This window comes from Nerophis lumbriciformis, linkage group LG26 (genome assembly GCF_033978685.3).
Source record: "Nerophis lumbriciformis linkage group LG26, RoL_Nlum_v2.1, whole genome shotgun sequence".
Lineage (NCBI taxonomy): Eukaryota > Metazoa > Chordata > Actinopteri > Syngnathiformes > Syngnathidae > Nerophis > Nerophis lumbriciformis.
The window spans coordinates 20,440,964-20,463,953 of NC_084573.2; the positions used below are offsets into that span (position 1 = coordinate 20,440,964).

The following is a 22,990-nucleotide window of genomic DNA, read 5'->3' on the forward strand; positions in this document are numbered from 1 at the left end:
TTTTCACCAAGTACCTCCTCAGAAAACACTTGGCTTTCCCAGTAAAACCATAATGACAAACATTTAAAATACGGTTGGCCAGTAAATATAGTTAATATTTTGTAACATTACACACTTTTTGAACAGTAACACTGTGTTTACATATTTAATTAAAGGGGAACATTATCACCAGACCTATGTAAGCGTCAATATATACCTTGATGTTGCAGAAAAAAGACCATATTTTTTTTAACCGATTTCCGAAATCTAAATGGGTGAATTTTGGCGAATTAAACGCCTTTCTATTATTCGCTCTCGGAGCGATGACGTCACGTTGTGACGTCACATCGGGAAGCAATCCGCCATTTTCTCACTTTCGTCGGTGTGTTGTCGGAGGGTGTAACAACACGAACAGGGACGGATTCAAGCTGCACCAGTGGCCCAAAGATGCGAAAGTGGCAAGAAATTGGACGAAATTTGTTCAAAATACGAGGCTGTGGGGAAAGCCGACGAAATGGTCAGTCGTTTGTTCTGCACACTTTGCCGACAAAAGCTATGCTACGACAGAGATGGCAAGAATGTGTGGATATCCTGCGACACTCAAAGCAGATGCTGACATCAACTCCAAAACTGGATAGATCAGCTTTCAGGAAAAGAGAGCGGATGAGGGTATGTCTACAGAATATATTAATTGATGAAAACTTTATTCATTACTCGCGGTTTTACATAAATTATTATACATAAACTGTGTTTACCAATAATTTAGCTTAAAAACATTAATTATTTTCAATCATTCGAGTACATTCGGGTAGTCTTGTGTAATGCAGTATTTTGTGTCTATTTAGGTATGGTTAACCTGAGTGCTGAAATCGTGGAAAAATATATGTTCTTATCGCGCCTGAAATGGGCTGTCTGCACTCACAAAGTGCATGTTGTTGCCAAATGTATTTCATATGCTGTAAACCTAGTTCATAGTTGTTAGTTTCCTTTAATGCCAAACAAACACATACCAATCGTTGGTTAGAAGGCGATCGCCGAATTCGCCCTCGCTTTCTCCCGTGTCGCTGGCTGTCGTGTCGTTTTCGTCGGTTTCACTTGCATACGGTTCAAACCGATATGGCTCAATAGCTTCAGTTTCTTCTTCAATTTCGTTTTCACTACCTGCCTCCACACTACAACCATCCGTTTCAATACATGCGTAATCTGTTGAATCGCTTAAACCGCTGAAATCCGAGTCTGAATCCGAGCTAATATCGCTATATCTTGCTGTTCTATGCGCCATGTTTGTTTGTAATGGCATCACTGTGTGACGTCACAGGAAAATGGACGGGTGTATATAACGATGGTTAAAATCAGGCACTTTGAAGCTTTTTTTAGGGATATTGCGTGATGAGTAAAATTTTGAAAAAAACTTCGAAAAATAAAATAAGCCACTGGGAACTGATTTTTAATGGTTTTAACCCTTCTGAAATTGTGATAATGTTCCCCTTTAAGCTATTCTTTGGTGTACCATCAACGACAGAGTCGTGTATGAAAGAGAGCATGGCCAACTAAACGACAGGCGCCATTTTTGCTACCAACTGTGTCGGGATCAGTGTTGGGACTAACGCGTTACAAAGTAATGCGATACTGTAAAGCCGTTAGTTTCGGCGGTAATTAGTAATCTAACGCGTTATTTTTTATAATCAGTAACTCAGTTACCGTTACTACATGATGCGTTACTACGTTATTTTACGTTATTTTTTATGTAGTATCGGCTAAAAACAGAAGATCTGAGTGTGTTTTATTGGAGAGTTGCAGTGTCGTCCTTCTGATTCTTCCTGTGTCACAACGGGGATAAGAGAAGAGGCGCTGTGTGTGTGTGTCTGGGTGTGGGTGTGGGTGTGGGGGGTGGGGGGGCGTGTCTATGTTTACTAACAAGACATGGTGGAGCTGAAGCCGAGTTTTTAACATGGAGATATTCTAGACTGACCATGCGTCCTCTTTTCCCCGGACATGTCCTCTTTTGCGGGGCTGTCCGGGCGGAGTTTCTTAAATGCCTCAAATGTCCGGCCTTTTGAGTTAGGGTTGCGTGTATTTTCAATGTACGTTCAGGGTAAAGAAGGGGTTAAAAACAAAACAAATTGTGCGCACGCAGCAGCATTCGTGAGGGAGGGGCAGAGACAGAAAGAGCGAGAGAGCGAGGCAGTGGATTGATTGATTGAGACTTTTATTAGTAGATTGCACAGTACAGTACATATTCCCTACAATTGACCACTAAATGGTAACACCCGAATACGTTTTTCAACTTGTTTAAGTCGGGGTCCACGTTAATCAATTTCTTTCAAACTGTCATTGCTCAAAACATAATATTGAATCAAAATCAATGTTATTATGAATTATTGACCTATCCAAGGTTCTGATTACTTCACATCAAATATTCCACTTTGAAAAATATTTTTGGTGGAAGATTTTGCATATTTTGTGTGTTTGCCATTAAAAACATTGTTTTGTTTGACAAAAAAAGGGAGGAAAACAAACAAACAAAAAAACAACATAAAAAAAACTAAAACATTTTGAAATGAGGGATAGATCTGAAGTTGATGTAGACTCCAGAGATTTAAGCGTTAAATATAAAATGTATGTATGCCCTGACACACCATTTCATGACCGAAGCAAAACACTTTTTACACTTTTATACTGAAATAAATACACTTACAACATATTAAATAAAAACGTAGAAAAAACTACCAGCAGCGGTAAAGTTTAGATCCATGAAGGAAAGAAGAAAGTGAATGAATGTTTATAACTGAATACATTTACATTTGTATACAAATTTGTTTTCTTTTTTTATTATTTTTTTTAATGAATTAAGTAACGTTTATGACAACCTTTTTCCAAAACACAATATAGAATGTGAGATATAACAGGATAATGCATACGTTTATCTTTTTTTTTTTTTCAAAACGCTTACAAAAAAGTGTGACCCCAAAAATTTACTGTAGGATCCCATTTTTATGACTTGATGGGGTCCCTGGGACCCCATTTTGAAAAATCCTAGCGCTGATCAACAGATTGTATTATTCTCCAATGCAATAACAGTACTGAAATGAAAGCTAAGCTGACCCGTCTCCGCTCGGGATGGTGTCCTGCTGGCCCCACTATGGACTGGACTCTTACTATTATGTTGGATCCACTATGGACTGGACTCTCACAATATTATGTCAGACCCACTCGACATCCATTGCTTTCGGTCTCCCCTAGAGGGGGGGGGGGGTTACCCACATATGCGGTCCTCTCCAAGGTTTCTCATAGTCATTCACATCGACGTCCCACTGGGGTGAGTTTTTCCTTGCCCGTATGTGGGCTTTGTACCGAGGATGTCGTTGTGGCTTGTGCAGCCCTTTGAGACACTTGTGATTTAGGGCTATATAAATAAAGATTGATTGATTGATAAAAGGGCATTAATGGGAACTTAAAAAAAAAAGAAAAAAAAGAAAAAAAGAAGTAACTAAATAGTTACTTTTCACAGTAACGCATTACTTTTTGGTGTAAGTAACTGAGTTACTTTTGAAATAAAGTAACTAGTAACTGTAACTAGTTACTGGTTTTCCGTAACTAACCCAACACTGGTCGGGATGCATGGAATTACTGTTGTTTTGACATTAGTTTTTCTGACGAAATAAACCAACATAATACGTCTTTTTTTCCACCAAGTACCTCTTCAGAAAACACTTGGCTTTCCCAGTACTACCATAATGACAAACATTAAAATACGGTTGCGTAGCAAATACAGGTAATATTTTTGGCCACTGTAACATTACACACTTTTTGAACAGTAACACTGTATTTAAATATTTAATTAAGCAATTATTTGGTGTACCAATAGGGTGTATGAATGAGAGCATGGCCAACTTAACGACAGGCGCCATTTTTGCTACCAATGGCGTGTGCGGCTATGAGTTAGGGTTGCGTGTATTTTCAATGTACGTTCGGAATTGGAATTGTGGTCGTTTTGACGTTAAGTTTTTCTGACGAAATAAACCAACATAATACATGTTATTTTCACCAAGTACCTCCTCAGAAAACACTTGGCTTTCCAAGTACTACCGTAATGACAAACATTTAAATACGGTTGCATCGTAAATATAGTTAATATTTTGTAACATTATGCACTTTGTGAACAGTAACACTGTGTTTGAATATTCAATGAAGCAATTCTTTGGTGTACTAATAGCGGCAGAGTCGTGTATGAAAGAGAGCATGGCCAACTAAACGACAGGCGCCATTTTTGCTACCAATGACGTGTGCGGCTATGTCGGGATGCATGGAATTGCTGTCGTATTGACGTTAGTTTTTCTGACGAAATAAACCAACATAATACGTCTTTTTTTCACCAAGTACCTCCTCAGAAAACACTTAGCTTTCCCAGTACTACCATAATGACAAACATTAAAATACGGTTGCGTAGCAAATATAGATAATATTTTTGGCCACTGTAACATTACAGACTTTTTGAACAGTAACACTGTATTTAAATATTTAATTAAGCAATTATTTGGTGTACCAATAGGGTGTATGAATGAGAGCATGGCCAACTAAACGACAGGCGCCATTTTTGCTACCAGTGGCGTGTGCGACTATGTCGGGATGAATGGAATTGCGGTCGTTTTGACGTTAGTTTTTCTGACGAAATAAACCAACATAATACATGATATTTTCACCAAGTGCCTCCTCAGAAAACACTTGGCTTTCCAAGTACTACCATAATGACAAATATTTAAATACGGTTGCATCGTAAATATAGTTAATATTTTGTAACATTACGCACTTTTTGAACAGTAACACTGTGTTTAAATATTCAATGAAGCAATTCTTTGGTGTACCAATAGCGGCAGAGTCGTGTATGAAAGAGAGCATGGCCAACTAAACGACAGGCACCATTTTTGCTACCAATGACGTGTGCGGCTGTGCCGGGATGCATGGAATTGCGGTCGTTTTGACGTTAGTTTTTCTGACGAAATAAACCAACATAATACATCTTATTTTCACCAAGTACCTCCTCAGTAAACACTTGGCTTTCCCAGTAAAACCATAATGACAAACATTTAAATACGGTTGGCCAGTAAATATAGTTAATATTTTGTAACATTACACACTTTTTGAACAGTAACACTATGTTTACATATTTAATTAAGCTATTCTTTGTTGTACCATCAGCGGCAGAGTCGTGTATGAAAGAGAGCATGGCCAACTAAACGACAGGCGCCATTTTTGCTACCAATGACGTGTGCGGCTGTGTCGGGATCAGTGATGGGACTAACGCGGTACTAAGTAACGCGATACTGTAAAGCCGTTAGTTTCGGCGGTAACTAATAATCTAACGCGTTATTTTTTATATTCAGTAACTCAGTTACCGTTACTACATGATGCGTTACTGCGTTATTTTACGTTATTTTTTTATGTAGTATCGGCTAAAAACAGAAGATCTGAGTGTGTTTTATTGGAGAGTTGCAGTGTCGTCCTTCTGATTCTTCCTGTGTCACAACGGGGATAAGAGAAGAGGCGCTGTGTGTGTGTGTGTGTGGGTGTGGGGAGGGGGTGGGGGGGCGTGTCTGTGTTTACTAACAAGACATGGCAGCGGCAGAGTCAGAGTCATGTATGAAAGAGAGCATGGCCAACTAAACGACAGGCACCATTTTTGCTACCAATGACACGTGTGGGATACATGGAATTGCTGTCTTTTTGACGTTAGTTTTTCTGACGAAATAAACCAACATAATACGTCTTTTTTTTTACCAAGTACTTCCTCAGAAAACACTTGGCTTTCCAAGTACTACCATAATGACAAACATTAAAATATGGTTGCGTAGTAAATATAGTTAATATTTTTGGACACTAACATTACACACTTTTTGAACAGTAACACTGTGTTTACATATTTAATTAAGCTATTCTTTGGTGTACTAATAGCGGCAGAGTCGTGTATGAAAGAGAGCATGGCAAACTAAACGACAGGCGCCATTTTTGCTACCAATGAAGTCTACGGTATGGTATGCATGGAATTGCTGTCGTTTTGACGAAATAAACCAACACAAGACGTCTATATATAGTTCTAAATATACTCCAGCTCATCGACTTACAACAAAACTTGCTTTTATTTCGTGAAAGTATAATTTTTTTGCGGCTGTATTTGACACACACTGCTACATTCCTGCAGTGTCTAGTGATCAGCAGGCTTTTTAACATTCACGCGACGGTGCAAAAAAAACAAAAAAAAACTTCATTAGCTTTGAACCAACAATCATGGAGAAATTGTGATTGTTGTGTGAAGTATGTCAACTCTGGTGGCTTCCTCCAACCTATTGTTTGTAATCACTGCACTAGACAACGTTGTCTAAGTCTATCATTTATTGTTACACCCAAAATTGTGTTTCTTTTACCCTTTCAATGTCTACTCCGTCTATTTGTATTTGCACTTTCTCTTCCACTGTTACCTAATTGCTTTACCTTAGTTTTACTGACATTCAAGGATAGACTGTTTGTCAAACTATCTCTTTAATTTGTTAATTTCTACTGTTATTTATTGGTATAAGCTTATGTGTGTTCTCTCCTGAACAAAACGCAGACGTTGTGTTTACGTGGCACAAGAGACCGTAGTTGGTGGCTCTGGTCGGAGGCAGGTATTTACATATATCCATATTTAAGTGTTACTTCTTTACTTTCATAGTCATATTACAAAACACCTAGTGTTCTTCCTGTTGTTCTCTTTTGGTTGTCTGCAAGTACTGTATGTGTCAACCTTGAAGTTGTGGTATGCAGGGAGTAGCTATAACTCCTTTTTCTTATCTGTTCCTGTGCCCAGCTGAAGAGGACAATGGGTGTGTGTTCGGGCTGGAGGAAGAGACAACGAGGGTGGGAGCAAGAGACACTTTATAGATGAGAAGGTTTCCGTATTTTAGATTAGATCATTTTAGCTGCGCTAGTGAACGCTTGCTGTACTGGATTGGTCTCACGTTTATTTTCAAAGCTTTGAAAATAAATCACAAAATACCCATTCTGTCTGGTGGTCAAATTGAACTCAGCTTATGTGTCATCAAAAGAACTTGGGAGCAGCCAGCACAACTTAATTTCACTGGGAGGAACATCTGCTGGAAACGCAACACTCTCCAGTGTTGTCGATAAACCTTCTTTTCCCATTTACTTGTCTTCGTTCCGGGTTGTGGGGGAAGCCATGTAAAAGCTTTCCATATTTTTTTTGCAGGTAGAACAGCCCCAACCTGCACAACAGGGCATTTTTACACGTCGAAAAGTCAAACGAGGAAGCGTCGTATACATCAGCTCAAAGTTGGTAGCAGTCATGGCATCCTGTAGTCACGTCAGTGCCTTTTGACCAATCATTGAGGAGATTGTCTGAAACCGAGTTGGCCATACTCTCTCTATACACGATTCTCACAGCTCGAGAATTCCTGATCTAAACAATAATTGCATTAATTATGTATATAAGTAGATTAATCGCACAATTTCATTAACTTTTTCGTTAACTGAAAAAGGCTGAGGGTTTTTATAAGGCCAGTGATTATGCAAAGATGAGTGAGGAGACTGACTGTTCACTTCAATATAAACCCTGACGGAATTTTGGATAAAACTGTTTGCAAGTTTTGAACAATTAAATTGTGCATTCAAGTAAAACACTTTAAAAAGTTCCTGTATGACGTTTCTTTTTAAATAGTGGGGCGTGTGACCCCGGATGCTTTATCAGTATCTTGCAGTATCACGCTTTGAAAAGCTGTGCACGACAAAACGTGCTCATTGTAGCCATTAATCCTGACTTCCACATTTTGATTAAAAAAAAAAAAAAAAAATTAAAAAAAAAGTTTTATTTATTTTTGTTTTGGAGGTTAAAGTGTTTTATATATTGTGCTCCTCAGTTAAATTTGCTGATCAATTTGAATGTATTATTTAGTTATTTTAGTTTATTTAGCTTTATTTTTCAGTATAAATATTTAAAGTCAGTCAAAAAAATGTGTATAGTTTAAATAAGGATTTAATTAGAATCTTTGTTTCAGTCAAATTGATGTACTTTGCAGACTAAAAGACAAAGTTGATATAATTATTATTTGTTATAAGTTGATTTATATTTCTTTATTTTTTAGGGTTTTTTTCATGTTAATTTGGATACAATGTTATGCAGTGGTGTACCATTTTGGATACAATTAATATTCGGGGGTCGGGGGATGTTTTCTTCTTCCGACAGGAAAATAGTTGAGAAGCACTGCTTTATGAGATTCTGACCCAAAAAAATGCATTTGTGTCCAAATATCATGCTCTTTTTTTAAGTTAACTTAAATTATGTAGACAAGAAAAAACCTGTAATTAATCATGATTAATCCGATTTAAAAAAATATATACCATTTGTCATATATACATAAAGCACATGTCTGATGTAAACTTCCAAAAGATACCAGATGCAGGTCATATATTTGCACAGTAGGTGTGACATGTGTGCAAACAGTAGGAAACATACATGTAATGCATCTAAAAAGAGCACTGCGTGTCTCCATGTATAAAATGAAAGTAAACAAAAACAGAATGCTGGACGACAGCAAAGACTTACTGTGGAGCAAAGATGGCGTCCACAATGTACATGACATGACAATCAACAATGTCCCCACAAAGAAGGATAAAAACAACTAAAATATTATTGATTGCTAAAACAAAGTAGATGCGGGAAATATAGCTCAAAGGAAGGCATGAAACTGCTACAGGAAAATACCCAAAAAAGAGAAAAAAACACCAAAATAGGAGCGCAAGACAAGAACTAAAACACTACACACAGGAAAACAGCAAAAACCTCAAAAAAAGTGACAGGTCGTGACAGTCAGTGTTGGGACTAACGCGTTACAAAGTAACGCGTTACTGTAACGGCGTTAGTTTCGGCGGTAACTAGTAATGTAACGCGTTATTTTTTATATTCAGTAACTCAGTTACTGTTACTACATGATGCGTTACTGCGTTATTTTACGTTATTTTTTATGTAGTATTGGCTAGAAACAGAAGATCTGAGTATGTTTTATTGCAGCGCTGCAGTGTCGTTCTTCTGAATCGCTTGTGTCACAAGCGGAGGCGCGCTCTGTGTGTGTCTGGGTGTGGAGAGGGAGGGTTGGGGGAGGGGAGGGGGGCGTGCGCAATACAACGTAAACCGTTAGCCAACCAAAAAGTAACCACAGAACACCAGTGTTCTGTGGTTACTTTTTGGTTGGCCAAGCAGACGTGACGACAGGCTGTCCTCACTCAGGTCCGCACGGACCTGGAGGGGGCGTGCCTTAAGTCCGGGTGGAAATCGAGAGAAATTCGGGAGAATGGTTGTCCCGGGGAGAGGCACTGCAATTCAGAAGGGTTGGCAAGTATGAGATATTCTCACTTCTTTTCTTTTGTCGAGCACAAAGAAAAAAACATTTTAGTTACCGTATTTTTCGGAGTATAAGTCGCACCGGTGTATAAGTCGCACCTGCCGAAAATGCATAATAAAAAAAAGAAAAAAACATATATAAGTCGCACTGGAGCCCGGCCAAACTATGAAAAAAACTGCGACTTATAGTCCGAAAAATACGGTAAATGTAAGTTGTGTCTTGGATCAAAGATCCCGTCTACTGCACAAAACAACAATTCAAATCTGCCTGGTTAGGTTTTGTGTATGTCACGTGTGCCTTCCTTAGGTGAAGCCAGGTTTACACCTAGGTCGTTATTATGCTGTTTGTTACTTATGTATGTTATGTTGCAGCTATTTAAAATAGTTTTGTCAATTTGTTCTGGCCTGAAATAAATTGGCCCTTTGAAACATATCTTTGTCTTTGTGTGTTGTATGTAGACCACATTGCTTAGCAGAGTTCAGTGATGCAAATGCATGTCAAGTTGATCAACAGATTGTATTATTCTCCAGAGCAATAACAGTACTGAAATGAAGGCTAAAAGGGCATTAATGGGAGCTTTAATAAAAAAAAAAGTTGAAGTAACTAAATAGTTACTTTTCACAGTAACGCATTACTTTTTGGTGTAAGTAACTGAGTTAGTAACTGAGTTACTTTTGAAATAAAGTAACTAGTAACTGTAACTAGTTACTGGTTTTCAGTAACTAACCCAACATTGGTGACAGTACACCTACTTTGAGACAAGAGCTATAGTGATGCATGCTTGGTTATGGTTTAAAGTCATATCCAACAATTGCGACAACGACTTTTTACTGTCAACTGAGTTTCGTTTTTTAATGATTTCTGCTGGTGGTGTGCCTCCGGATTTTTTCAACGCAAAAAATGTGCCTTGGCTCAAAAAAGGTTGAAAAACACTGGCCTATATTATGTATCTATTAGTATATTGTATGAAACCACTGAAGTGCTGTAGTAAAATAAAGTATGACAAATATTGCACAGCTCTCACTGAGATGCAGTGTAGTTCTACAAAAAAATAAAACATTTTCATATTTCCTTTGTATAAAGGCATAATTACTGATTGCAGTCCCTGCTTTTTTTTTGATATTGTAACTTGTAAGAAAGCAATGCAACATGGCAGCATTGAGTACCTACAGTATGCATTTATGAATCTATCCATCATGACAGCCGTTTCGTACATGTGCACTCGCAAGTACAAGGATGTGTGCGAGGACATGAAACTTTGCAGCAAGCAACACCAACAGGCTTGCATGCTGGCTCCACAGCCCCCGTACCGCCCACCATTTTTTTTTTTTTTTTTTTTTCAAGCAGTTGCTAAGGTGACGGCAAAGGCTGAATTTTAATCAGACAATAAATTAAGGCAACCCGAGCCTCCCTTTAAATATCGAACGACCACATGGCTAATTTTTAAGAGCCTTCCTTAATGTTGGGTTCTTTCAAAAACAATGTTTTTCATGTTTTATTTACCCGTAAATAATTCCCCCCCCCCCTCCTGTGCTTTTATTATCCTCCGCCTCTGGGATGAACATCATGCTGAGACTGCAAATACATTCACTTTGGAAGCAGTAATGTTTAATTGAGCCTTTAATCCTGTCTTCCCCGCAACACGTGTCTAGGGGGAAACCACTAGTTGCAATTCTCTGATTAAAGGCGACATTTGAGTTGATTCTGTGCATCCCGAGCCGGCCGTTTTAGTAAAAGGTTATGTTACAAGCTGAGCGAATGAGGGTTGTCACACAATAAACACTGCTAAATGGGCTGAGTCAGTGGACGATTGCGATGTTCCGTGCATGTTGCTTGCGTGACCAGGGGAGACTGGCCAGGGAGAATGCTGATGAGGACACAAGTAACAACTTCTCCGGTCCCTATGAAGCGTAATCGGCATCAGCTCCACGAACCGGACTGAACAGTGGAAAATATCAGATGCTAAAGTTGCTAAAATGCTAATATCTGGGGTGTTTGTTTATTTAGCTTGCATCTCTATAGTCAAGCGCAAAAGTATATACTTCCTAACATCCTCCTGAGCGTCTTCTGCAATGCACATTTGTCTCTGTCACAGTCAGGGCAAAGTGTACAAAGTGCACAAAGTGCGGCCCACGGCACATTTTTTATTGGCCCGCCGCAGATAACATGTCTCCTAATACACTATATTGCCAAAAGTATTTGGCCAACGATCCAAATGATCAGAATCAGGTGTCCTAATCACTTGGCCCAGCCCCAGGTGTATACAATCAAGCACTTAGGCATGGAGACTAGAGATGTCCGATAATATCGGTCTGCCGATATTATCGGCCGATAAATGCGTTAAAATGTAATATCGGAAATTATTGGTATCGTTTTTTTTATTATCGGTATCGGTTTTTGTTGGTTTTTTTTTTATTAAATCAACATAAAAAACACAAGATACACTTACAATTAGTGCACCAACCCAAAAAACCTTCCTCCCCCATTTACACTCATTCACACTCATTCACACAAAAGGGTTGTTTCTTTCTGTTATTAATATTCTGGTTCCTACATTATATATCAAGATATATCAATACAGTGTGCAAGGGATACAGTCCGTAAGCACACATGATTGTACGTGCTGCTGGTCCACTAATAGTACTAACCTTTAACAGTTAATTTTACTAATTTTCATTAATTACTAGTTTCTATGTAACTGTTTTTATATTGTTTACTTTCTTTTTTATTCAAGAAATTTTTTTTAATTTATTTATCTTATTTTATAAAAAAAAATTGTAAAAGTACCTTATCTTCATCATACCTGGTTGTCCAAATTAGGCATAATAATGTGTTAATTGCACGACTGTATATATCGGTTGATATCGGTATCGGTTGATATCGGTATCGGTAATTAAAGAGTTGGACAATATCGGAATATCGGATATCGGCAAAAAGCCAATATCGGACATCCCTAATGGAGACTGTTTCTACAAACATTTGTGAAAGAACGGGCCGCTCTCAGGAGCTCAGTGATTTCCAGCGTGGAACTGTCATAGGATGCCACCTGTGCAACAAATCCAGTCGTGAAATTTCCTCGCTCCTAAATATTCCAAAGTCAACTGTCGGCTTTATTATCAGAAAATGGAAGAGTTTGGGAACAACAGCAACTCAGCCACCAAGTGGTAGAGGGGTCAGCGGATGCTGAAGCGCATACTGCAAAGACTTTCTGCACAGTCAGTTGCTACAGAGCTCCAAACTTCATGTGACCTTCCAATTAGCCCACGTACAGTAGGCAGAGAGCTTCATGGTATGGGTTTCCATGGCCGAGCAGCTGTACCTAAGCCATACATCACCGAGTCCAATGCAAAGCGTGGGATGCAGTGGTGTAAAAAGCACGTTGCCACTGGACTCTAGAGCAGTGGAGACGCGTTCTCTGGAGTGATGAATCACACTTTTCCATCTGGCAATCTGATGGACGAATCAGGGTTTGGAGGTTGCCAGGACAACGGTACATTTCAGACTGCATTGTGCCGAGTGTGAAATTTGGTGGATGAGGAATTATGGGTGTGGGGTTGTTTTTCAGGAGTTGGGCTTGGCCCCTTAGTTCTAGTGAAAGGAACTTTGAATGCTCCAGGATACCAAAACATTTTGGACAATTCCATGCTCCCAACCTTGTGGGAACAGTTTGGAGCGGGCCCCTTCCTCTTCCAACATGACTGTGAACCAGTGCACAAAGCAAGGTCCCTAAAGGCATGAATGACAGAGTCTGGTGTGGATGAACTTGACTGGCCTGCACAGAGTCCTGACCTGAACCCGAAAGAACACATTTGGGATGAATTAGAACGGAGACTGAGAGCCAGGCCAACTCGACCAACATCAGTGTGTGAGCTCACCAATGCGCTTTTGGAAGAATGGTCGAAAATTCCTATAAACACACTCCGCAACCTTGTGGACAGCCTTCCCAGAAGAGTTGAACATGTAATAGCTGCAAAAGGTGGACTGACATCATATTGAACCCAATGGGTTAGGAATGGGAGGGCACTTCAAGTTCATATGTGAGTCAAGGCAGGTGGCCAAATACTTTTGTCCTTATACACACACCATAATAATACCTGTATATTGAAGTATTGCAGTTTCGAGGCTTACCAAAAATTGTTCTTAAATATTTTAACAGATATTTTAGCGCTGTGTCTAATGTTCTATATTCTCAATGAAACATCAATGCTTTGGTGTTGCTTGCTTACAGGCACTTGCTCGCATCATTGATTGAACAGGCATCAGTCAACCTGCAGTCCCACACGTATCTCTTATGTGTGACTGCAATCTACTGGTCACAGTTATTACACTTTGTGCCACATAAAATTGCTTCGAGGTCAGTAAGCACAATGAGAATTAATATGTGCATTAGGCGCTCTGGGTTATAAAACGCAGAGTCAGTTTTTGAGAAAAATAAAGACTTTTAAGTGCGCCTTAAATTGCGAAAAATATGGTATTTCAAAATAAAAACACACATAGAGGGAAATAAAAGAGCAAATAGGTGTAAATGACAATAGGAAGGGGATTCATATGGCCCCATTCATTGCGAAAAAATGGGGGGGTTGCACTATCCACCTTTGTCGCAAGATGGCAGTAGAATTTTGAATATCTTAAAATGCGTTTTGTGGCAATTCCAACTTTCAGCACAGCGTCAGTTGCTATGTGGAGTGGCGCTTTCCATCATTTTCAGCAAACTGCATTGACAAATTATCAATCCCCTAGCCCCCTTCTGTTCACGGGAGATCCACCCAGGCATGGGGCAATATGAATCCCTTCCCTATAGTTCTAAAAAAATAAAAATGTTGACGCAAAAAATGAGGGACGTACAATTTTTAAGCCAATTTAACTTCCTGCTGCTCAAGTATTATAACGATAACCAATTAACTTATTTATCTATGTTTTTTTTAACGTAGATTAAAATGTAATGTGAGCACACCTTTCTTTGTGACTGGCTTTGGGCCATCTTTTTTAGCAGCAGTCATCTTCGTAGGCTTTAAAAAAAAAGATTGCACAATAATGGCGTTTCAGGTGCCTGAAAAGGTTTGATGTGTTGAAGCACAATGTTTTTTTTTTCCTTGCAAAATGTTTGCAGAACATTTAATGTAAATAGAACACGGAATATCTTCCTCTAAAACAGTGAAGTAGTCTCAAACGTTGACGCCATGTTTGTTTACAATACGAGAGGAGGAGAAATGGAGTGGATGATTTGCTCACTTAAAAAAGGTAATATTTTTATAATTATTCATCCAATATTTCTCATGCAGCCCTACTAATAACACAAAGCTGACATGCAGGATTTTTTTTCACAAAATAAAAAGTGTGTATATATATATATATATATATATATATATATATATATATATATATATATATATATATATGTACAGTATACAGGTACCGGTAAAGTACCGTGGTACTAATGAAAACGGTTCTATACTCTGAAAGATACTGGTTCCCTTTTTTTTTTTAAAGGGCATGATGGTGCGCCGTCGGCATGTTGTGACATTGCTGGTTTTACGAGAAGAGGAGCATGTTCGGCAGCGCAAAATCACAAAGTACTTACAGGCAGACACTATGTGGTGACAGAAAAATGAGAATGGACGCATTTTGGCTTAAAAACTAACGATAAAAGTGAAGCTAGAACACTGAAACGCCGCTCTACAAGAAGTGCTTTAAAACGTGGCTATCTAGTTAGCGGTAAACATCCATCCGCAGTTGGCAGTGTTTTAGCTACTTCTAAATCACTAATCGTCACCTCCTTGGCGACAAATCAAGTGAGTTTCTCACAAGTATGATCCCTGCAGGACGAGGAATAGGTGAACATGCTTCACTACACGCTTCGGGAGGATATAATAGCTCACCGGCGTTACCGCTAACAAAAGCTAGCGCTCCTCAACGTAAACAAATGTCATGTGTGGATCTACACCTGACATCCACTGTAATCATATTAAAGGACAAGAGCTTATCTAGTCAATACTACAATGATTACATCAATATCTTTTTTCCTTTTTTAAACATTTATATTATATTTAAAAACTTAGGTAATACGTCCCTGGACACATGAGGACTTTGAATATGATCAATGTATGATCCTGTAACTACTTGGTATCGGATCGATACCTAAATTTGTGGTATCATCCAAAACTAATGTAAAGTATCAAACAACAGAAGAAAAAGTGTTTATTACATTTCAGGGCATAACATCAATCATAACTGAACTTTTTGGTTTGTCGGGTGGAAGTAGGGATGATACTCGAAACTGGTTTTCCCTGTTGTTCGATAAGAAAAGAACCGAGTCCTCGGACTCGAATCCCTTTTTGAGAACCGGTACCCGTTATTGAGACCACTATAGTAAAGAAAAAGAGTTGGTTCTTTATTCGAATCCCTCGGAACGATCCCGTCCCGACCAGAAATGCCCCGTGTGACATCACAAGAAATGACGTCACGTAGCTCAGTCATTAGGCACAGATAGGGAAAGCAGGAAAAACAATGGACCGGAAAAAACGCTCCAAGGTGTAATAAAGTTCAAAACAAAAGGTATAATCCAATGAACAACTTTACTGAGAGATTTGAGCAGGGTACAAACACATGACGAACACTTTTACGACCAACCGGAAACATAGCAACCAGGCTAGCAACGCACCTCCTTTACGGCAGCTGTCGCAACGTTCTTAAAGCAACCGCAGCACACACATATATATACGACATATATGACATGAGCTCCCTTTTTTAACTTTTGTTTTTCTTTCCTTGTAAACAAAACTAAATCACACTGTCTGTCTAATTATAAATAATACAGACGAGGCGTGTTGGCTGAGTTCTTGACGTTTACTTTCACAGTGTGCTCATAACCTCATTCTTAGCTGCCGGGTGGCGACATGCAACAACACTTTTCGGGGCTACCGCGCATGCTCTTCACTCCCGTTGCATGCTGGGTAGTGTAGTTGTTATATTCCCTAGCCTTGCTCATAACATCACATCTTTCCCCCTATAAAGAAATAATGTTAACTCAATAAAGTTTATTTCTTTTTTTAGCTTTAACTTTTCATATTTTAGCATTGTAACCACATTTGCAAACAACTTTTCTCTTCATAGAATTTTCTTTCAATTAAGAAATAAAGTGCAAAAATGTCAAAGCATCATAACAAACAATTATGTCAAATAGCAGCAGAAGTGCACTTTTTGGAGAGCTGTATTATTTTCAGTTGTGTGCCCAAGGGACTGATTTTATTTAACACTATTGTTATTTATACACCTATAGTGATCACAGAGACAGGTTGTTTTTGTGTTACTGTATATATTTGTTTTTCTGAAAAATCCCACTTAATATACTTTGGGTAACAACAGTCAATATTTATTAATTTTATTTTATTTTTTTAGGGGGGGTAACAGTCAATATTTATTTATTTATTAGATTTTATTTTTTTCTTATATAATAAAAGTGAGCTTTTGTTAAACAAAATATTGTGTGGTTTTTTCCATATACAACAACCTATCTGGACTCGATAAGAGAATCGATAAGAAATCGGTTCGATAAGAGGATTTGATAATAGGCTTGAACTCGATAATTTCTTATCAAACATCATCCCTAGGTGGAAGGCGCGGTACACCCCGGACAAGCCGCCACCTAATTGCAGAGCCATCACAGATAGACAACATTCACACTCACATTTACACACTAGGGCCAATTTAGTGTTGCCAATCAACCTATCCCCAGGTGCATGTCTTTGGAGGTGGAAGGAAGCTGGAGTACCTTGAGGTAACCCATGAAAGCAGAAAAGCTCCACAACATGTTTCAGTTAGAACATGTGTTGAGTGACCAATCATTAAGACTCACCATGTTGATGCCTCTGGGTAGAGAGGTAGATCTGTGGGGGTACCTGGAGCCGTGGTTAAATTCCAGAAAACTCTGAAATCCTTGGCAGAAATTCGGAGGAGGCGGAATCACATTTTGTTCTTCTATCAGTAACAGCGAATGTGTTTCATGTTTGTTGTCCACGTCCTCCGCCTGGTCCTCCCTCCTGACAGTGTCGATGTCTGTCTCCAGGTAGGTCTTCAGAGGACAGTCAGTTGGAAGCTGATCTTCCGGGGTTTGTTGTTCCGGTAAAGCGGTCTGCTGCTGGGCCATGGAGTGTGGCAGCCTGTGGCTCCTCTGGGCCTGGACCTTGTCTTGCGGTTGACCTAGACTTGAGCTAAAGGGATTTGCGTTTTTTCCAAAAGCTTGCAAGCTGTTCGGGTCAAACACGTTGGATGCCACCTCATCCAGGAACTGTGAAAACTTCACTTTGTCTCCAATCTTCCTCTGCAACAGCCTCTCTTTACATCTTTTTACACTAGCTTGGGTTTGAGCAGAGCCCCTCCCCTGATGCTCTCCACCTCTGTCAGCCCATGCATGGCGTTCGATGTGGTTGTTCTCCCCTCCCTGCTTGCCGGTATGTGCTCTGAAGTAACAACCCCTGGCAGGGTAGGTTGGCCACCTTTGCTTTTCTTTAAGGCTGGCCTGAAAGACTTCTTGACTTTGCTTCTTGATTGAGCAGTGGAGAAAGGAGGTCACCCCTGAGCTCCAGCTATCCAGGCTGCTCCTGCACTCACTGCTGCCTCCTGGGCTACTTCTTGCAGGTAAACAACAACTGGAAGCCAGGCTGGAAGATTTTGAAGAGAGGCCAATGAGCTCTTCTAACCAGACCTGATCAATGTTGAACATGGGGCACAAGGAAGCCGAGGAGGCCCAGGAACGTTTGCTTCTCTGTGGGACAGAGCTACCAGTCTTGTCCATAGGTTTGATTCCTGAATTCATGGTCTGTCTGTGAGGTTGCAGCTGACAAATTAAGCAAAGTCCAGTAAACAACACCAATTTTAAAGAGTTCTCACCCAATTCACTAGAGCCTGACCTAGAAGAGATTCGATACTTTCCACTCGAGGCTGAACAGATGGCCTCCTTTACTGCCAGGATAACATTCTGCCATGTCAGGCAATGCCACTTGTGGCTTAAAATTTAATGATAACAACAAAACTGTCCCATTAGGTCAACCAGACAAAGCCATCACTCATTATTTCATGTTTGCCCACAAACACACATCCAATCTTTAAATCCACAGAGACACTGCAGACTTGTGAATAATGAGAAAGACATTTTCACACAATTCCAGACACTATCTTTGCTAGTTTTAACACCAATTGCACTGCGGGTGGTGCTCTTAATTACAATGCCTATCGATAGCAGAGCAAGCAAAGCTTTTCAGCATTTTCCAGGTCAGTGGCTTCAGAAGAGCATTGATCTGCACTTAACAGCGAGCACACAGTCTTGTTCAGCAACACATTTGCAATAAAACCCCTGATCAACAAAACTGTCATGCATGTACATGAATTACTTACTATAATATTTGCAGAAATACTAGAATTTTGTGACAAACACAGGCACAAATGTCTTGTCGCCAGGCATGTTTTCGGTGGTTAGAAATAAGTGTTGGACACAGGTGGTCCTAACTGCACTTTTTTCCAAATTTGCCCATCTTACACAATCTTAATACGAGACAACAACACGTCTTTATCTTTACTGTGTGTTCTAAACAGTAAAACAACTGCTAGTAAGAAGCGGCCTACAATGCAGGTAATGGGTCCATTCCCCATTTAAAAAGGTAATATTCTGATTTTTTTTCTTTCTACATTGAAAACACTTCCTTGTGGTCTCCATAACATGTAATGGTGGTGCTTTGGTAAAAATGTTGCATTGATTATGTTTTACAGACCATCTTCAAACCGCTTTCTGACCGTCTCTTAAGGGTGTGCCGTTTTATTTACGTGCGTCCACTTCGACTGAGTCTTCTCCCCGTCAGCCATATGTTGTAGTTTTAGCGCTTCGACATCGAGTCTGTCATGTTTGAGGACAGTAAAGCGTTCTATTCTAATTATTGTATTAGAAATGGCAACAGCGGAGAATGTACGAGCCAGTCTGCCCCATAACAAGAGAAAGAGCTTGTCGGACTACAATGATGGATTCGGGCAAAGCTCTTCGAGGAAAACTTTACCATACATGGATATATCCGCTGACGTCACCAATGGGAAAAATTTCACAATTGGGGCAAATTCCAAACGACTCGTTTGGAAGAAGTATGAAGGAATGCAAGATTGTTTTATAAATATCTCCGCCATGCCTCAATGGTTTGATTTCAAATTTCCGGGACTTATGTAGAGCCCAAATACACAAGAGCAGGTACAATTAGGTAAGAAAAGTTTCTCCGTCGATCGCTGGAACGCAGGTGAGCTTCGGTGTTGATGAGCAGATGAGAGCTGGCGTAGGTGGAGAGCTAATGTTTTTAGCATAGCTCTGTCGAGGTCCGTAGCTAAGTTAGTTTCAATGTTAGCAACAGCATTGTTAAGCTTTGCCAGGCTAGAAAGCATTAACCGTGTAGTTACAGGTCCATGGTTTAATAGTATTGTTGATTTTCTGTCTATCCTTCCAGTCAGGGGTTTATTTATTTTGTTTCTATCTGCAGTTAAGCCCGATGCTATCACGTTAGCTCCGTAGCTAAAGTGCTTCATCGATGTATTGTCGTGGAGATAAAAGTCACTGTGAATGTCCATTTTGCGTTCTCGACTCTCATTTTCAAGAGGATATAGTATCCGAGGTGGTTTAAAATACAAATCCGTGATCCACAATAGAAAAAGGAGAGAGTGTGGAATCCAATGAGCCCTTGTACCTAAGTTACGGTCAGAGCGAAAAAAGATACGTCCTGCACTGCACTCTAGTCCTTCACTCTCACGTTTTTCATCCACAAATCTTTCATCCTCGCTCAAATTAATGGGGTAATCGTCGCTTTCTCGGTCCGAATCGCTCTCGCTGCTGGTGTAAACAATGGGAAAATGTGAGGAGACTTTCAACTAGTGACGTCACGCTACTTCCGGTACAGGCAAGGCTTTTTTTATCAGCGACCAAAAGTTGCGAACTTTATCGTCAATGTTCTCTACTAAATCCTTTCAGCAAAAATATGGCAATATCGCGAAATGATCAAGTATGACACATAGAATGGATCTGCTATCCCCGTTTAAATAAAAAAAAATCATTTCAGTAGGCCTTTAAGACATCGCATAATTAACTTTAATCGGTATAAACATGGGCACAGCCATTTTGGAAGCGCATGTGAAAGGTTAACCGACAACGAGAACAGTCGAGTTGTTCCAGGATTTTCCGAGAGATACACTAGTTGCATCAGGGTCTGGAACGACGTCAGGTGTTCGGTGAATGTCGAGTAAGGAACAAATAAAAAAACTAAAAAAACACAAACAATTACAGGCTGTTGGGGAAAAATGTGGCCACATACACAACTTATTTAGGTAGGTTAATTTCATAGTTTAAATGGAGTGCTAAATTAGTCGATCCTTTGCCCTTCGAAACTCAGAAGTTCTAGACCTGTCAATGTTGTTTATGTGCTGTATTGTGTTGTAAATGTTTATTTTATTAGGGACGGCGTGGCGCAGTGGAAGAATGGCCGTGCGCGGCCCGAGGGTCCCTGGTTCAATCCCCACCTAGTTCCAACCTCGTCATGTCCGTTGTGTCCTGAGCAAGACACTTCACCCTTGCTCCTGATGGGTGCTGGTTAGCGCCTTGCATGGCAGCTCCCTCCATCAGTGTGTGAATGTGTGTGTGAATGGGTAAATGTGGAAGTAGTGTCAAAGCGCTTTGAGTACCTTGAAGGTAGAAAAGCGCTATACAAGTACAACCCATTTATCATTTATTTATTTATTTTGATTCGTGGCTTTCAACGACTATGTGGATTTGATTACTGTTTTGTCATACTTGCCAACCCTCCCGGATTTTCCGGGAGACTCCCGAAATTCAGCGCCTCTCTCCAAATTTTCTCCCGAAATTCAGGCGGACCTGAGTGACGTGTCGACAGCCTGTTTTCACGTCCGCTTTCCCACAATATAAACAGCGTGCCTGCCCAATCACGTTATAACTGTAGAATGACCGAGGGCGAGTTCTTGGTTTCTCATGTGGGTTTATTGTTAGGCAGTTTCATTAACGTCCTCCCAGCGCGGCAACAACACACAACAACAGTAGTCACGTTTTCGTCTACCGTAAAGCAGTTTGTCTGCCGTAAACAGCAATGTTGTGACACTCTTAAACAGGACAATACTGCCATCTACTGTACATGCATATGTGACAATAACATCTAGGGCTTTTAGAGAGTATAGTGCGCAACTGTGCACACAACAAGGAGACGAAGCAGAATGCATCATCAGAGAGGGTGTTCAGCATGGTTAGAAAAATAGTGACAGAGAATAGAACAAGGATGGACAATTCAACCCTTAACTCAACAATGAGTAGATGAGTGTTATGTGTGTGTATATGTGTAAATAAATGAACACTGAAATTCAAGTATTTCTCTTATTTATATATATATAATTAAATATATATATATATATATATATAGCTAGAATTCACTGAAAGACAAGTATTTCTTATATATATATATATATATATATATATATATATATATATGTATATGTATATGTATATATATATATATATATATATATATATATATATATATATATGAAATACTTGACTTGGTGAATTCTAGCTGTAAATATACTCCTCCCCTCTTAACCACGCCCCCCACCTCCCGAAATCGGAGGTCTCAAGGTTGGCAAGAATGGTTTTGTAAACGTTGAACATAACTCGCTGATGTAAACAATAGTGGAATGGAAATTGCATGGCGTTTTATATATTCGTTTATACACAACTTTACTGAAGTTTCCTACAAGTTAGGTCATACACTATATGATGGTCTATTTCAAAACGTTCATATTATATTCATTTATTCAACATTTGATTGTAGTATATATATAAATATATAAACTCACTTTAACTTTTAATAATGTAAATACCTCACAAATTGACGCTCATCGTCTCCGGGTGATGGTAGCTTATCAAGCAGTGTGGTGTGCAGCAGGTGCGTTCCCTCGGCACCGAACGCTCGAAACCCACGTGGCGCGCTTTATTATCTCCACCAAATCGGTTATGTTTTCGCCAGGGTTGGTTTGTCTGTTTGTTAGCAACATAACTCCAGCAGTTATTTGGATTTTTAAAAGAAACAATTCCTTTCATCTACTTACACATTTCACTTCCTGCTTCCTTTTACTCTCTCCTTTACGGCGCGACGCGCCCCCACATTGCGGTCCCGCGCTGCGCAGAGGATTCTGGGAGATGTAGTTTATGTCTCACGCGTCATGGCATTTTTTATAAGCTTTTGAAACCGCAATACTGCATATGACGGAGGTTTGCGTGAGTTCGCCATTTTTATTAAGTTGCAGTCAATAAGCCCCTTTTTCTTTATCCTGTTGTGCACATGCATCCTCCACTGTTGCCATTTCTAACAAAAAGTATCATATAGCATACTTGCCAACCTTGAGACCTCCGATTTTGGGAGGTGGGGGGCCAGGGGGCTTGTTTGGGGGCGTGGTTAAGAGGGGAGAAGTATATTTACAGCTAGAATTCACCAAGTCAAGTATTTCATATATATATATATATATATATATATATATATATATATATGTATGTACAAATAAGAGAAATACTTGAATTTCAGTGTTCATTT

General features: G+C 39.5%; 1 protein-coding gene across 4 annotated transcripts in view; it reads right to left on the reverse strand.

The window, feature by feature from the left end:
• LOC133623823 (brain-enriched guanylate kinase-associated protein) overlaps positions 1-22,595 on the reverse strand; it is a 98,686-nt gene extending 76,091 nt beyond the window's left edge. For 3 of the 4 annotated variants that reach the window (XM_061987239.2, XM_061987242.2, XM_061987238.2), the window contains exons 1-2: positions 22,509-22,595; positions 22,281-22,437 (exon numbers count right to left, since the gene is read on the reverse strand). Coding sequence is in view for 1 of the 4 variants with exons in the window: in XM_061987236.2 (XP_061843220.1) it covers positions 17,227-17,517 (291 nt within the window). In the remaining 3 variants the exon portion in view is untranslated. Of the gene's footprint in view, positions 1-17,226; positions 17,575-22,280; positions 22,438-22,508 lie in introns of those variants that run through there. The other variant, XM_061987236.2, reaches the window with a different exon arrangement.
• Positions 22,596-22,990: the final 395 nt, after the last annotated feature.